The sequence below is a fragment of the Schistocerca gregaria genome, chromosome 8 (genome assembly GCF_023897955.1).
Source record: "Schistocerca gregaria isolate iqSchGreg1 chromosome 8, iqSchGreg1.2, whole genome shotgun sequence".
In the NCBI taxonomy this organism is placed as follows: domain Eukaryota; kingdom Metazoa; phylum Arthropoda; class Insecta; order Orthoptera; family Acrididae; genus Schistocerca; species Schistocerca gregaria.
This window is the reverse complement of record NC_064927.1, coordinates 127,560,360-127,578,500: the sequence shown is the minus strand read 5'-3', so window position 1 is coordinate 127,578,500 and position 18,141 is coordinate 127,560,360. Positions and strand designations below refer to the sequence as shown.

Genomic DNA, 18,141 nt, shown 5'->3' with positions numbered 1-18,141 from the left:
GGGTTCAATCATACTATCTCTCTACTATTCCACTCCCGAACAGCGAGCGGGAAAAACGAACACCTAAACCTTTCTGTTCGAGCTCTGATTTCTCTTATTTTATTTTAATGATCATTCCTACCTATGTAGGTTGGGCTCAACAAAATATTTTCGCATTCGGAAGAGAAAGTTGGTGACTGAAATTTCGTAAAAAGGTCTCGCCGCGACGAAAAACGTCTATGCTGTAATGACTTCCATCCCAACTCGTGTATCATATCTGCCACACTCTCTCCCCTATAACGCGATAATACAAAACGAGCTGCCCTTTTTTGCACCCTTTCGATGTCCTCCGTCAATCCCACCTGGTAAGGATCCCACACCGCGCAGCAATATTCTAACAGAGGACGAACGAGTGTAGTGTAAGCTGTCTCTTTAGTGGACTTGTTGCATCTTCTAAGTGTCCTGCCAATGAAACGCAACCTTTGGCTCGCCTTCCCGACAACATTATCTATGTGGTCCTTCCAACTGAAGTTGTTCGTAATTTTAACACCCAGGTACTTAGTTGAATTGACAGCCTTGAGAATTGTACTATTTATCGAGTAATCGAATTCCAACGGATTTCTTTTGGAACTCATGTGGATCATCTCACACTTTTCGTTATTTAGCGTCAACTGCCACCTGACACACCATACAGCAATCTTTTCTAAATCGCTTTGCAGCTGATACTGGTCTTCGGATGACCTTACTAGACGGTAAATTACCGCATCATCTGCGAACAGTCTAAGAGAACTGCTCAGATTGTCACCCAGGTCATTTATATAGATCAGGAACAGTAGAGGTCCCAGGACGCTTCCCTGTGGCTGGCACACTGGGCTTGCGTTCATGGCGATGATGGTTCAAACGTGCGTCCGACCATCCAGATTAAGGTTTTCTATTGTTCCCTAAATTGCTCCAGGCAAATGCCAGGATGGTTCCTTTGAAAGTACATGGCCCATTCCTGACACAGTCGGAGCTTGTAGTCTGTTTGTAATAACCTCGATGTCAACGGGATGTTAAACAAGCACTTCCTTACTTAGTAAGGAATAATAGAGATAGGGAATCAGTAGCGAAGCCTCAGCCGTTCTCGTCATTCCCTCTTGATGTGAGCAATGGAACATGAAAATAGTGTGGAGGTTAGCAGGACTACCATAGTGTCAGTGTCGCCCTAACCGCCGTCTGCTTCACGTCTGCTGTGCAGCGAGCTACCTTAATTTAAGTATTATCTGTATTTTTCTTACTTGTCACTTCTTCTTCTGTGTGTTTTTGCTTTTAGGAAGCTTTAATAGTCGAGTGCTATTAAGTGTTCCATAGATCTCGTGTTTGTTTTGAATACAGTCAGAGAGAGGCCCTTTAGTCAGCCATAGTGCTAGTAGTGCTAGTGTTTTTCAATACAGTCCAGAGACAGGTAGTGCTATTTTCATTGTTTTCTACAAGAAGTGGTTAGCAATCACAGTTTAGTCAGTAATCAGCCGCCTTTAGTGAATTAGTAGTCTAGTTAAAAGTTGATTAACACTCTATAGTAAATTGATTTCTTATAATGGATAGGATGTGTGGCTGCTGTGTACGGACGCAGGAGGAGCTGGCCACTCTTCGCGAACAGCTGAGCGTGTTGATGGCCGCGGTCAGCCGTCTTCAGGCTGCTGCCTCGTAGTGTAGCGGCAGTGGGGAGTCTGGTGCGTCGCAAGGTACACCCCAGGTGTTACATGCTTCACCCACTGTCCCTGCTGTCGAAACATCTTCGCGGGTACCGGGCGTGGTTGGGCCACCCTCTCCCCAAGGGGAGTGGCGGGTTCAGTGGCGTTCGCGGCGCACAAGGCGGAGGGTCAATGTGGAGGCTGGCCGTGTGGCATCGCCCGCTCTGCCTGTGAGTGGACATGTGGCCGCTCCTTCAGCAAGGTCCGAGCAGGCACACGGGGGGAGGGGTTTATTAGTTATTGGGAGCTCCAACGTTAGGCGGGTGATGGAGCCCCTTAGGGAAATAGCGGAAAGGTCGGGGAAGAAGGCCAGTGTTCACTCTGTCTGCTTGCCGGGGGGTCTCATCCGAGATGTGGAGGAGGCCCTACCGGCGGCGATAGAGAGCACTGGGTGCACCCTACTGCAAAATGTTGCTCATGTCGGCACCAATGACTCCTGCCGTCTGGGTTCTGAGGTCATCCTCAGTTCGTACAGGCGGTTGGCGGAGTTGGTGAAGGCAGAAAGCCTCGCTCGCGGGGTTGAATCAGAGCTAACTATTTGTAGTATCGTTCCCAGAACCGATCGCGGTCCTCTGGTTTGGAGCGGAGTGGAAGGCTTAAACCAGAGGCTCAGACGATTCTGCGGAGAGCTGGGGTGCAAATTTCTCAACCTCCGCTATCGGGTGGAGAAATGTAGGGTCCCCCTGAATAGGTCAGGCGTGCACTACACGCTGGAAGCGGCTACAAGGGTAGCGGAGTACGTATGGAGTGCACATGGGGTTTTTTAGGTTAGAGAATTCCCTCCCTAGGCCCAACAAGACGCTTCCTGAGACGCGGCAAGGCAGGAGTAGGCAAAATGCAACAAGGAATAACAATATTAATGTGCTAATAGTAAACTGCAGGAGCGTCTATAGAAAGGTCCCAGAACTGCTCTCATTAATAAACGGTCACAACGCCCATATAGTACTAGGAACAGAAAGTTGGCTGAAACCAGACGTAAACAGTAATGAAATCCTAAACTCTGATTGGAATGTATACCGCAGAGATAGGCTGGACAGTGAAGGGGGAGGCGTGTTTATAGCGATAAGAAGTGCAATAGTATCGAAGGAAATTGACGGAGATTGGAATTGTGAAATGATTTGGGTGAAGGTCACGGTTAAAGCAGGCTCAGACATGGTAATTGCATGTCTCTATAGGCCCCCGGGCTCAGCAGCTGTTGTGGCTCAGCACCTGAAGAATAATTTGGAAAATATTTCGAGTAGATTTCCCCACCATGTTATAGTTCTGGGTGGAGATTTTAATTTGCCGGATATAGACTGGGAGACTCAAACGTTCATAATGGGTGGCAGGGACAAGGAATCCAGTGAAATATTTTTAAGTGCTTTATCTGAAAACTACCTTGAGCAGTTAAACAGAAAACCGACTCGTGACAACAACATATTAGACCTTCTGGTGACAAACAGACCCGAACTATTTGAATCAGTTAATGCAGAACAGGGAATCAGCGATCATAAAGCGGTTACTGCATCGATGATTTCAGCCGTAAATTGAAATATTAAAAAAGGTAGGAAGATTTTTCTGTTTAGCAAAAGTGACAAAAAGCAGATTGCAGAGTACCTGACGGCTCAACACAAAAGTTTTGTCTCAAGTGCAGATAGTGTTGAGGATCAGTGGACAGAGTTCAAAACCATCGTACAATATGCGTTAGATGAGTATGTGCCAAGCAAGATCGTAAGAGATGGGAAAGAGCAACCGTGGTACAACAACCGAGTTAGAAAACTGCTGCGGAAGCAAAGGGAACTTCACAGCAAACAGAAACATAGCCAAAGCCTTGCAGACAAACAAAAATTACGCGAAGCGAAATGTTGTGTGAGGAGGGCTATGCGACAGGCTTTCAATGAATTCGAAAGTAAAGTTCTATGTACTGACTTGGCAGAAAATCCTAAGAAATTTTGGTCCTATGTCAAAGCGGTAGGTGGATCAAAACAAAATGTCCAGACACTCTGTGACCAAAATGGTACTGAAACAGAGGATGACAGACTAAAGGCCGAAATACTAAATGTCTTCTTCCAAAGCTGTTTCACAGAGGAAGACTGCACTGTGCTTCCTAATCTAGATTGTCGCACAGTTGACAAAATGGTAGATATAGAAGTAGACGACAGAGGGATAGAGAAACAATTAAAATCGCTCAAAAGAGGAAAGGCCGCTGGTCCTTATGGGATACCAGTTCGATTTTACACAGAGTACGCGAAGGAACTTGCCCCCCTTCTTGCAGCGGTGTACTGTAGGTCTCTTGAAGAGTGAAGCGTTCCAAAGGATTCGAAAAGGGCACAGGTCATCCCCGTTTTCAAGAAGGGACGTCGAACAGATGTGCAGAACTATAGACCTATATCTCTAATGTCGATCAGTTGTAGAATTTTGGAACACGTATTATGTTAGAGTATAATGTCTTTTCTGGAGACTAGAAATCTACTCTGTAGGAATCAGCATGGGTTTCGAAAAAGACGGTCGTGTGAAACCCAGCTCGCGCTATTCGTCCACGAGACTCAGAGGGCCTTAGACACGGGTTCACAGGTAGATGCCGTGTTTCTTGACTTCCGCGAGGTGTTAGACACAGTTTCCCACAGTCGTTTAATGAACAAAGTAAGAGCATACGGACTATCAGATCAATTGTGTGATTGGATTGAGGAGTTCCTAGATAACAGAATGCAGCATGTCATTCTCAATGGAGAGAAGTCTTCCGAAGTAAGAGTGATTTCAGGTGTGCCGCAGGGGAGTGTCATAGGATCGTTGCTATTCACAATATACATAAATGACTTGGTGGATGACATCCGAAGTTCACTGAGGCTTTTTGCAGATGATGTTGTGGTGTATCGAGAGGTTGCAACAATGGAAAATTGTACTGAAATGCAGGAGGATCTGCAGCGAATTGATGCATGGTGCAGGGAATGGCAATTGAATCTCAATGTAGACAAGTGTAATGTGATGCGAATACATAGAAAGATAGGTCCCTTATCATTTAGCTATAAAATAGCAGGTCAGCAACTGGAAGCAGTTAATTCCATAAATTATCTGGGAGTACGCATTAGGAGTGATTTAAAATGGAATGATCATATAAAGTTGATCGTCGGTAAAGCAGATGCCAGACTGAGATTCATTGGAAGAATCCTAAGGAAATGCAATCCGACAACAAAGGAAGTAGGTTACAGTACGCTTGTTCGCCCAGTGCTTGAATACTGCTCAGCAGTGTGGGATCCGCACCAGGTAGGGTTGATAGAAGAGATAGAGAAGATCCAACGGAGAGCAGCGCGCTTCGTTACAGGATCATTTAATAATTGCGAAAGCGTTACGGAGATGATAGATAAACTCCAGTGGAAGACTCTGCAGGAGAGACGCTCAGTAGCTCGGTACGGGCTTTTGTTAAAGTTTCGAGAACATACCTTCACCGAAAAGTCAAGCAGTATATTGCTCCCTCCTACGTATATCTCGCGAAGAGACCATGAGGATAAAATCAGAGAGATTAGAGCCCACACAGAAGCATACCGACAATCCTTCTTTCCACGTACAATACGAGACTGGAATAGAAGGGAGAACCGATAGAGGTACTCAGGGTACCCTCCGCCACACACCGTCAGGTGGCTTGCGGAGTATGGATGTAGATGTAGATGTAGAATAGGCCGAATGATCAGTGCCTTTTGGAGAGCCATTGCCTGCACTCTGCGCTAGCTAGGACCCACACTCCCCTCCAACCCCACCCCCACACTCCCGACCTCCACTATATATAGCTGATGGGTATTTCGAGGTGTAGCCATCAGATTAGCTACTATCTGTATCAACAGTTCCAAAAACATTGACTGTCATTGTTGAAATCTATGTGAGAAATATGTGAAATGTGTCCCAATAATTCACATTCTGTAATATGTTACTGAGAAATATATTGTAATATATATTTTGGGGCAGCTATGCCTCAGAGCCATTAACTACAAGCCATTTTATTTGGCTGTTAACACGTGTATTTTCACTTCTGCTGTAATAATGCTAACCTCACCAACATAATTTGTATTATGCAATCTGCTGTATGTGTGTGGCAGAAGGTACATGGTGTACCAATATCATTTAGTAGTCTTTGGTTTATTGGCAGAATGCTGGGGAACTGCAGTCAATTTGCAAAGGAAATTGCTTGCAATTCACTCATCAGGGTGTATACGCTCCGGGAAACCCCTGGACAAAACAAGGTAGAACCCAGTAGCTTTTTGGAATTCCAGGAATTTTTCATTGTTTTAGTCTTAAATTTTTGTAAATGTGGCTGGTAAGAACTGATAATCTAACAAAGAATTTTACTGTATCCTGCTACTGCAGAATAACACTGCAGCAGAAAAATGTAAACGATTGAATAAAACTTAAGTTTCAAAGGAAATGTGCCATTTACAACAACCAAACATAGTAAACACACAAGCGCCTGCCAAAAGGGAAATGTGTGAAAGGCTTTAGGACAGAGACTAGGGAATACTTCCTAACAACAAACTGCTTCCGATGAGCATGACGTCACAAATGTTTAAATTAAGTTTGTTTTGAGCAGGTGCCAAAGGGCTTATGCACAGTTGAGTTGCATATGAGCAGTACCTTTTTCCACTTCCGGCTACTTGAAATGTGGCTGCAGCAGTAGCAAAAATTTTTATAGTGCGCCCAAGCTGCCAGATATGTGCATGCACAGAGCAGTCTGGATTGTAGTGGGGAAGAGGGCAGTGACCCGTGTTTACATTTAGTGATTTTGCTGCTTCCTCTTCGTTTACAGTTCACACATCAAATGAAAACAAAATGGATTTCTGTGGCCTGCAGCTATCAAGTGAATTAAAATACATTCACATAATTACGGAAGGTTAAAATATGTTATTAGTTTCGGTTTTCTGATTTTGCTTTATTCCAACATTTTTGGCAGTGAAGCATTAATTGCATTGTACTACAACGAAGTTATTTTTGTCGATTTGCTAAGTAAATGTGGCTTTTGTTAATCTTTTTCAGAGTTAAAGTCATTTTATAAGAAACGAAGTGTTTCATTCCACACCATTGACTAATTTCAAATCTTCCCTGAATTTCAAGTGCACATTTGTATCTTCTGGCACGTATGACATTATGCCGTAATAAAGAATCATACATGAGACTATACAGTACAGGTACTCAAAGAAAATTTGCACCCTGAAAAGTGCACTGAAAAGCTTAATATCAGGTTGGGGCCTACTTCATTGTGAATCTGGACATATGAATGTTTCCTTTAAGCTGAATTATGCATGTTAGTATGGTTTACAAAATTTCTGTGCTTATGGTGTATGCTTTGATGTCCTGTTTCTTTTATGCTGTCATGTAAGATCTATTAATGCTACACAACAATGGACTTCCTACGTCGTCATAGTTGCACATGCACAGTAATTCCTGTTTTCTGGCGCTCGCTAGCAGCTCCTGAAACCAATCCATGTCTAAGAGGTCACGGGAAAATTAATAGTTCTTTGAAAAGCGTTGTTTTGAAAGAAAATTTCCTTTTATGCAAGATGAATTATGTTGCCTGTGAGAATGTGCAATGAATTTCTTAAATCACAAAACGTTGGGCTCCATTTAAAACTTAACACTTTGAGAATCAGCCACTTAGAATAAGTTTGGCTGGCGAGATCATGTGATATGAGTTATGATTGGCTTACAAAAGCGCATTGCCATTTCTGTTTCAATGCTTTGGAAACTAATGTCCTGTGTTGGTTGAATTTGAACTTACATTTTCATAACGCGAAAATATGCAGTGAATCATAATATGAAGAACTGTTGCAGTGCACATGTTGCTGCACATCAAAGACCTTTCCAAAACGTGTCACGCCCCCCCCCCCCCCCCCCCCCCCCCTGCTGAGTTTTGTATTCGAAAGTCCCAGGAAGTACTATGCTGATGTATAAAGCATTTACCATTCAAAGGATTGAGGGAGAGTAAACTTGCCTTATCATGGAAAAAGTGTATTTTCACCATGCAAGAAGTGTATTTTCATGTGGGGAAAAAGTACGTTTTTAACTTGGAGATTCAGGAATTTTTTCTTTTCTCGTCCACTTACTCACACTACTCTTGCAACCAGTCCTAGAATATTTCTCAAATGTGTGAGACCCATACCAAATTGGACTAACAGGAGATATTGAACGTATACAGAGAAGGGCAGCACAAATGGTTACAGGCTTGTTTAATCTGTGGGAGAGTGTCACAGAGATGTTGAAGGAACTGAACTGGAAGACTCTTGAAGATAATCGTTAACTGTCCCAAGAAAGACTATTAACAAAGTTTCAAGAACTGGCCTTAAATGATTACTCTACAAATATACTACATCCCCCTACATACTGGAGCAATTACTGCATGCACAGATACATTCAATCAATCATTCTTCCTGAGCACCATAAGTGAATGAACAAGAAGAAACCCTAGCAACTGGTACATTGGGACATTCCTTCTGCCATGCACCTCATTTTGGTTTCCAGAGTACAGATGTAGCTATAGACTTTTTATTTAAATCTTGTTACTGGACCGTGGCTAATTGGCATATATCCACAAATGCTTCACTGAAACACACACACTGAGTAGACCAGAACATTATTGGGAGTCTTTAGCCTGAACTGTTCATATTTATTTCAACACAAAGTTTTGTAGTTTTCATCATTTTTCAAATAAAATTGCTCTGTGACTGTTTTGTCTTTGTTGTGACATCTGATTTTCCTCCACCCTGAGGAGCTGCCTTCATATCATTCATTACAACTGTGTTGTTATCTGACAGTATTTGAGGGAGGGGGGGGGGGGGGTGTCACTTGTGTTAACGTGCCTCAGCAATGCCTCTGCGACGTGCATGGCGTCGTCGCTGGCGGCGCAGTGTACCTGTGTATCGGAGCTTAAAAGCAATTGATATTGACTTGGTAGGGCAGTTTAATAAGCACCAATTAATTGGAGGTTCCAATGTGTTTCGTGGACTGCGCCATAATTTCACTTGTGATGTGCAAGCTGTGTTTGGAGGCTCAACATTGCTTACCTTGGCTGTTGTTTGGGGCAATCATGCAGACTGTGGTGGCCTTGAAGCATTTCCAGATGCCAGTATTATTGCTTGGAAGACTTGGAGTATTGCCGAGTCTACAGGACTATTGACTAAAGTGCCTTATGGTACATTGGTTCCCAGCATAGCTATCAGTGCTATTCTTTGAAGGTGAAAATAGTTTTATTTTAATGCTTACCAGTATATTCACAGCAATCCCTGGACTCCACCTGTAATATAACACTAACAGCATATCCCACTGGAGGTTCCTTAGCATGTCTACAAGACAATCATGCTAGTAATTGAGAAACCTATAATAAATCATACAAGTCTTACCTCAAGAATCTCTCTTTTTGCACTTAATCCAATTTGGTAAGGGTCCCAGGTTGACAAACAGTATTAAAAAGTCAGCTAGACAAGGTTTTTTAAACTACCTCCTTAACAGATCAGTTAGACTCCCCACGTATTCCTCTAGTCGATTTCATATTGACATCTACCTTCCCAGATATGCCAGGAGACCCTCTGAAATTCAGAACAACGTGAGATGAGCATTGACGGACTGCAACTATGAATTGGGCTGTAAGGTGTAGTGATATGATGGAACATTGCCAGTGGAAGGCAAAGATCTCTATGACCCTTACCATTTGATGCTTGTAATTGATTGCTAATGGTGTAATGAAACAAGAGGTTATGTGAGCACTCACTTGTCCAGTTAGCTGATATATGAGGGTTGACTGAAAAGTAATGCCTCCACCGTCAGCACTCTTTAACAGTTCGCAGCATTGGTATGCGGCAGGTACTGGCTTGTTCCGTAGCCCCTTCGCTACAGCTTCAGTTGGCAGGAAGCCTTAGCATTGCATGGTTGTTTTGTTACAGTGTGAAGTATGGAACCCTGCAAACAGCCGATCAATGCGATTTAAGCAATGTGCAGTCATTGAATTCTTGACACAGAAGGTGTCGCCCCAAGAGAAATTCATCAGAGAATGAAAACAGTTTATGGTGATTGTGTTGATGTGAGTGTTGTCCGTTGCTGGGCTAGTAAGTTTAACGATGTTGAGGTGGGGACATCTGACCTGGGTGACAAACAGAAGTTGGACATCTGTTTCCAGCAACTACAGAGTTTCACAAGTAAAAGGTTGACAGGTTGATTCAGGATAATCGTCGTATCACCCAGGGAGAAATTGCAAGCACAATCGGCATTTCACAAGAACGTTGGGTCACATTATCGCTTTGCTTGACTATCGGACGATCTGCTTCAGAAACAGTGTGTCAACTTCTTCCGTGATGGCTTCAGAAAACTTGTTCATCGTTGGCAGAAATGTATCCAATTGGCTGGTGATTATGTGGAAAAGTGAATATTGGTAATTAAAGATTACCGTATTTACTCGAATCTAAGCCGCAATTTTTTCCGGTTTTTGTAATCCAGAAAACCACCTGCGGCTTAGAATCGAGTGCAAAGTAAGTGGAAGTTCTGAAAATATTGGATGGTGCCGCCACAACTAACTTCTGCCATCGAATATATGTAGCGCTACACAGGCATGCTTTGTAGGCACAAAGGTAAATACTGGCTCCAAAACCTCTGCTTCAGTATATAAATTTAAAATAAAAGTGGAAGACTAGTGTTTTTTTTCTCCGCCCCGAGTTTTGACCATTGCATTTTCATACATTATCTAACGAAGTAAATACAAATTCTGTATTGTTCATCTTCGAATGTAGCAGCATTTCAGTGTGCTACAAAAATCTGACTGGCAATACTGTGTGGGATGTTTGTCAATATGGCCAACTCTATGTTCTGGATATTTTCCTACCTGTGAGGAGAGATCGTTGCTAATAGGAACATTTATGAATTGTGAATCACATGCAGTATTCTCTCCACCATAAGAACAGTACGAATAAAACATTTTGCCACGTATTGTTTCGTGTTTGCTGCTATCTCATTTAAATCCTGTCTGCCTAATAAACTACGAAACTAGAGTGAGACAACAGCAAACACAGAAGAATATACATACCATGTCATGTTTATATTCGTATTATTCTTATGCCTAATCAATACAATCAGAAATGAAGCAAGGCAATTGACTAGATTTTTAAATCTAAGATGACTCTAATTTCTGTGCAGAATTTAATGTACTAAAGAGGCATCCGCAAAGATTTTCAAATGGAGAAAAATTTTCGCTAAACTCTCATTCATACCATCTTCTATCATACACAGTCTATTATTTGGTTCTTGTTGATCCTTATCAAAGAAAGCAGCAGTGTAAGTAACAACAAACAGAAGCCTCTTGCCCTTGTTTCGCTAATGAGACGCGGCAGTAGCGCGCACAAAAGCAAGCCATGCCATGAGCGGCGACAGGCCGTAAAAACTCATTATCAGAATGCGACAAACAGTGCATGATACCGTACAGTAACGCATTTTCATATTACAGTGACGTAAACACCTATAACATAGAGAACGGCACTTACCAGATCAAAGAAAAATTAGCAATCAATTCAAACCAGACGAAGCACGCGAAAAAGGAAAGGTACCCGTATAAATATAGACGGAGCGCCTGATGCATACCAATGGCTACCTGGTGAAGCTTAACTGCTAAGCTTATGACTTGGACCAAACTACTGTAGATGTATCGTCATTCATTAGACCTAAATTGTGTCTCATATTATAATAGACCAACTTTGTTTCGATTTGGAGGTGCGGTCTAAAACTTTTCTCTCCTCTTGAATTTCGAGTCTCAAATTTCAGGTGCAGCTTAGATTCGGGAAAATTTTTTTCCTTGATTTAGAGTCTCATTTTTCAGTTGCAGCTTAGATTCGAGTAAATGTGGTACATTCTAAGGATTATTTATGTGTTTTGTTTATTAAAATATTCCCATTCAAACCCAGTTAACAAAGGTGGAGGCATTACTTTTCATTCAACCCTTGTACAACATTGTCAGATTTGGTAACAATACTCAGCTCATATCCTGTTTGATATGTAAGCGACCATTACTCATGCAAGACCTACTTTCCCTCACAAGTGTTTCTTTGAGATTACTGACATGATTATTGAGCAGCTCATGTTGAAAAAAGAAAAAAAAAAACTATTATGCTGAGTCATCCATCAGACATGGAACAGTGTCATCTACATTGTGCTTGAATTAAAAACTTAAGTGGGGAAAAGCTGTCAATATAACACTGATTGTGCAGATGTCAATGCAGATTTGAATTTGTTATTTTGGTCAGTGTTGCTTAATTTTGTAAGTTGTGTGTCAGCTTGTAACTGCTAGTACCCTGCTCATGAAAGGCAAGTATTTTGGTAGGAATTCAGTTCCAGGATGCAGTTTGAACTTGTCGCATATAATGAAGCTTCAACTTTATCAGAATAGCCTTGTAATATTTGTCTGAGCTTACATTGTCACACGTTGAAAACTGGACAAACATAATTACTTGTGAAGATTCTTCACTGGAATATAACTGTAAATTCATCTTTTCTATACATGAATTACATCTATGTGTAGGAAAGTCACCTTTTAACTTGTGTTCATATCTGTTTTCAAGGGTGATCTCAAAACAACTGGCAGTATGCGCTACAAGCTGTACACGGAGTGGGCTTCCGTCTCCAAGTGCTTCCACTACCAGCCACTGGATTACATCAAGGAATATTTTGGTGTCAAAATTGCCTTGTATTTTGCGTGGTTGGGCTTCTATACACATATGCTGTTACCTGCCTCTGTTGTTGGAATAATCTGTTTCATATACAGCTGTGTTACCCTTTATGACAATCAACCAAGGTATGTCCACCATTTAAATTTACCAAAATTTGAAGTAAAATTTTAATAGAGATTAACAATAACATAATATTTGCAGAGCAGTAGCTATGAAAGTTTTGAAAGTCCACTTTGTGTAGTATTATACATATTAGAATGCTAGTACAACTCGTGCCAAGTGCAAGTCATTTGGTCACTAATTCATTGTGCTGTAAGTGATTTCTGCTGTATTGCAACAGTTGACATAACTACTTGAAAATAAGAAACAAAACCACTGTATGGTAATGGTAGCCACTTCAGACCTATCTTTAATTTAGTGAAACTTATTCTGTTCCATACTTTTAGAAAAAGTTTGTGTACTTCTTTTTACCGAACGTTATGTTGTTGTTGTTGTTGTTGCTGCTGCCGCTGCTGCTGCTGTTGCTGTTGTCATCTTCAGTCCAATTACTGGTTTGTTGTAGCTCTCTGCACCACTCTTCCCTGTGTGAACAGCATCATGTCAGAATAAGTTTTGGAACATACATGCACTTCTTTGTGTTTCCTATAGTCAATTCTTGACCTCACTCTATGATTTTCAATCCCCTTCCTCTCCCTACCACAATTACCAAACTGACTTTTCGTTGATGTCTCAGGATGTGTCCCGTCAACCCGATCCCTTTGTTTAGTTACGTTGTGCCATAAATTTTTACTTTGCTCAGTTTGACTTGGTATCTCCTCATTAGTTATTCAATCTACCCATATGAACCCTATCATTCTTCTCTGTTGCCACATTTCAAAACCTTATTGCTCAAATTTCACTTCCACACTAGGAAGGCTGAATTCAAGGAAAATTCATGCAAAAACGACTTGATAATGCTTATATTTATACTCGGTGTTCATGCTGCTGCCAATGTGCATTTTATGTGCTCTTTACTTTTTGCATCATCAGTTATTCGCTACTAAAATACTAAAACTCAACTGTTACTTTCTGTGACTCCTTTCCCAATCTAACTCAGCATTACCAGATTTAATTTCACACATTCCATTACTCTTGTTTTATTTTTGTTGATGTTCAGCTTATAACCACTTTTCCAGACACTTTCCATTTCATTTAACTGATGTTCCAAGTCCTTTGGCTAGTGTAACAGAATTACACCATCATAAGCAAACTTTAAAGTTTATATTTCTTCTCCCTGAACTTTTAATTCCCTTCCAAATTTCTCTCTGTTTTCCTTTACTGCTTTTTAAGTGTACATCTTGAATAAGATTGGCAATAGCCTACAAACCTGTCTTACTCTGTTACCAACTACAGTTACCTTTTATGCAGTTTGGGTTATGGAGAAGTTGTAGATAACTTTTAACTTCTTGTTATTATCTCTGTGACCTTCAGAATATCAAACATTGTATTCGTGTTAACATTGTCAAAAACTTTTTCTAAATTTAGTAATTATGTAAGCATAAGTTGGTCTTTCTTCAGTATATCTTCTCAAGTAAGTCATCAGGTCAGCATTGCTTCACATATTCATACATTTCTCCAGAACCCACACTGATCTTCCTTGAGGTCAGTTTGTCTCTGTCTTCCCATTCTGTTGTGTATATATTTTTTTTTCAGTATTTTGCAACCATGACTTTGTAAACTAATCATTCAGTAATAACAATACAGAAAGCATAGACTACTGCTTGGCACATAGAGTAAGTGTTGAATTGTAGACAGCCACATGAAAAAGACTGCTAAAATATTTAAGCTTTTATTCAAAGTCCATCTACTGAAGTAGAAAACACACACATTCACACAAGTACACTGAGGCAGTGGCCATGTGGTACAGGCTAGGAGAAAAGTAGGAGAGCTGCAAGAATGTTAGTGATACACTCTCCTTAAAAAAACCCAGAAAGAAACACAGCCAGCAAGTCCAGCCATTCGTGACCAAGTAAAATGGACAATATACCAAGTCTTATTTTCTGGACATGTTCGTAGCAGCATTCCCCCTCCCCTCTGTCCTGTCAGGGGTTATATGATTTTTTCATGAGTATGTGCATGGCGAGCATGGGGCCCCAAGCTATTCCAGCACCTACTTTCTTTCTATTGCTGCAGTATTTCATCTCTATATGTCCTCCTTTCTCATTCTCTGTTTCTCATGGAGGCAGCCTTTAATGTGGACCTGTCTATTCTCTAGGTTCTGCATTCCATTCTCAGAATATTCATTCATTCATTCGTCATCTTCAGGCTGAAGTAATTTTTGGTCCCTTTCTGGGTTTGATCTTCATTTACCCTTTTATTTTCTATAAGGTGGACTGACTGGGGAAGAACACCCTAAATAGTGCCTACTGAATACGGTGTTAAAGATTACCTGCATACAATACCTGCAGAGTCTTTTACGTGGACTTCAAAGCCAACTCGGTAGCCAATCCAATATGGGGCTGTCGTTATATACCATGTCAGTTAAGCCCCCTGACAATGCAAGGGTCACATTGCTGATGCCTAAGCTGCTAGCTCCCCGCATATGCCAAGTTGTGCCTGTCTTCCTGGGACATCAGGTTTCCCGGCAACAGTCATTATGCCAGATGGCCTTTGCTGTGGCTTGCTGGTGCCTGTTCTGAGAGCCCTTGATCAGAGTAGGTGGCCTCAGGGTAGACATTTTACATATGAAGCATATTAAATTACACCAAAAAATGTCCGCTCTGATCCAGTCGGCTCAGCAGAGAGGTATAGAAATTTCAATGCAGGCATTTATCATCCTACTCCATAGGAAGAGGGACAGCCAGACATTTCAGACAAAAACAATTTATCCACTACTTAGTCCATACACAAACTGATGGGGAAGCTTTTACTGCAATAAGCAATTTTTTTGGTAGATATTGAAGATAACTTTGGAGACGTTGAGTCATTCAGAAAAATGTGTAATGGATTGCTGTTGATTAAAGCCTCCTTTTCTGAACAATCTACAGCTCTTCGGGCATGCGAATGCCTGGGTGTCATGGGTGGTATTGCCCCAAACAAAACTTCTAATATGGTCCAAGAAATCATCTTCAACTGAGACCTTATGTTCACTTGTTGAGCTAATCCTGAGTGGCAAGGCATTCACTTAGTCTGAAGTGTCCAAAAAGGTCCCAAGGATAATCAAATGGATACAGGTACCTTTATCTTAGCATTTGAAGGCAATGTCGTTACGGAAAAAGTTAGCCATTGTTTGCAACATGAACCCTTAGGTCTCACCACCAATGAGGTGCTTCCCATCTGTACACTTTGGTTATACTCCATCCAACTGCACAGCAGGCTGTGGACAATCACTCCATGGAGGCAGCCCCTGTGAACAACCACTTTTAGTGTGTCAACTGCACGGAACACTATCCTCCACATTCACCGGTTTGCCTTGTTTTCAAGAAAGAAAAAAAAATACAGGAATACAAATCTACTGACCACCTATCATGTACTGGGGTGTGCAAAAAATATTAGTGCCTATATCATCTTGATACGATAACCAATTATGAAAAAATCACATTCATCACTTCCACTACCCCTATTTTATCCAGACCAATTCTCCAACCACCCTCCTCTCTCTCCTGTGGTTCCCACGGCATCAACTTTGGGAACTGCTTCCTGCTCATGGCTGGAGAAGTAGCTTTCATCTCTGGCATCTAACAGGGACTAGGCCCCTCTTCCTAAAAACCAACAGATCAGAAGCCCGGCACCGATCAGTGACTAAAGGAACTGTGACCTGTGGGTCCCAGGGCTGCACACTCTTCATCTGTCTCCACATTCAGTGCAAATAGTCCATCTCTAAAGCCCCAACCGCAAAAGCCTGCAGAAGAAGAGGAGGTGGAGGAGGAGAATCGGAACCAGAACCAGAGCTCGGGTACTCCAGTGATCCTGGAGCATGACTGATCTCTTGGCTCCTTCTCAACTAACCTAGACACCCATAATGTAATTATTCAGTGGAACTAATGGATATTAGTGTCACTTGCTGGAATAACAACAACAACTTAGTTTCTCCTTTTCTGCAATTAGCATTGCTCTATAACATTCACACTAAAGTCATTTCATGGTAGTTATTGGTGTTTTTTTTTTGTGTTATTTTCTTAATGCATATTTTAAAAATTTCTTCTTTATTTTTGTCATATTTATTTGTTTTCAGTGCTATTTTATAAATGAAAATATACGTCTCAGTTAAATTATACTTGTTAGACATTAAACATCAAACATATTTAAGTTTTTTAACAGAAAGAAGAATTTTATTTATAGTTGTTGTTTTGGCTTATTTAATTGTAATTCAGTATGTTGTTGAGAATGAATCTCTCAATTATATTGTATTTATTAGACATTTAAAAAAATGCTTAAGTGCATACCAAGGATAGTTTTTCATATGGAATCATTGTCATTGGTTCTAATTTCTCTTATGAGAGATTGTGCTGCTGGTGTGTTAGCACTTCATTCTATAGTGAAAATAACTGCTCCAAGTCTATGTTTGAACATGTAACCATCAGTGCAACTGCAGCAAATTGTGGCTTGTCAAGTTTTGTTGCCTGCAGGCATTTGACTATGTCCACAGTTCTTGCTGAAAGCTGCTATTCAGTTAACTTCTGAATAGATTTGTATCCCTTCAGAATATCTGTGGTGCTAAGAGTTGCCATGCCAGGTACACACGAGACACTTTGCCATGTCAGCATTAACAGAGTTTGTGATTACTGTCCTATGGTTGAAACACAATCCTTGGACTGAGAATAGAGACTTACATGGATCTGTAGCCATGAGCATTGCCAGTTTTGTTTGGAGATGCAGTCTGATGCGTGTGAGCACTTCTCTCATCTCTGCCCGAAGAGAATGCCTCTTTACTGTATTCACAAGCTTGCTGGTTTCCTCACCAAAAATTCCATCTGCCATAGTAACAAAGCCGTTGTTCAGCTTCTTTAACTTTGAGTTTAATTCATTTGAGTTAGGACGGTTTGTAGACTCTAAGAAGAAACTGATGTTCTTCAAATCATTTGTGCATGCTACTTAATGAACTGTTCCTCCAGAAGAATTGAACTTACATCGCTAGACAGTGGATTAACATAATCAATGCTTGCAGTAGATAATACCTGTGTATCATTGCTACAGAAGAATTCCACCATCTCTTCAAGATATTCTGCTGCATAACTGGCTATGGAAAGCCAAGAGCTCCTATGTGTCAACACCAGAAGAGGAAATGCCTTCAGATCCCTCTTCTCCTCCTTTAAAGACTATAGATATAAATGTTTTCGCCTCGTGGTATTCAGAGCAGTGCTCTCTAAGTTGGTTGTAGCTGAGTTCAGTTTCAAACGATCCTTGGAAAAAACGTTTGCGACCAGATTCAGCTTGTGTGCTCAACACGGAACATGGTTGAAATGGTCTCCTATGACTATTCTCAATGAATTGGCACACATATTCGTATACCTAGCACTGTTGGTTACAATAGATTTAACATTATCATACTGAATCACTAAAAAACAAATTTGAAGTAAATGTGTGTAAACTGCATGATTTTGAGTAAGTTATGTTTATTTCAGTATAAAATAATACACAATCATAATCTTCATAAATATATAGCTCTAGTTTCTTTTTAAAAAAAGTAATCTACATTTTTGTATAAATAACTCACTAACTGAATATACCTTTATGTTCCAAGATTCAGCGTAACAAATTTTAAGTGAATAATTACTTTAATT

The 18,141-nt window shown here is 40.9% G+C and overlaps 1 protein-coding gene across 2 annotated transcripts in view; it reads left to right on the top strand.

Annotated features, from left to right (window-relative positions):
* Positions 1 to 18,141, top strand: part of LOC126284056 (anoctamin-1-like) — a 124,491-nt gene that overhangs the window by 38,775 nt on the left and 67,575 nt on the right. For both annotated transcript variants that reach the window (XM_049982643.1, XM_049982644.1), the window contains one exon: positions 12,272 to 12,504. In XM_049982643.1, coding sequence (XP_049838600.1) covers positions 12,272 to 12,504 — 233 coding nt within the window. The remainder of the gene's footprint in view (positions 1 to 12,271; positions 12,505 to 18,141) is intronic.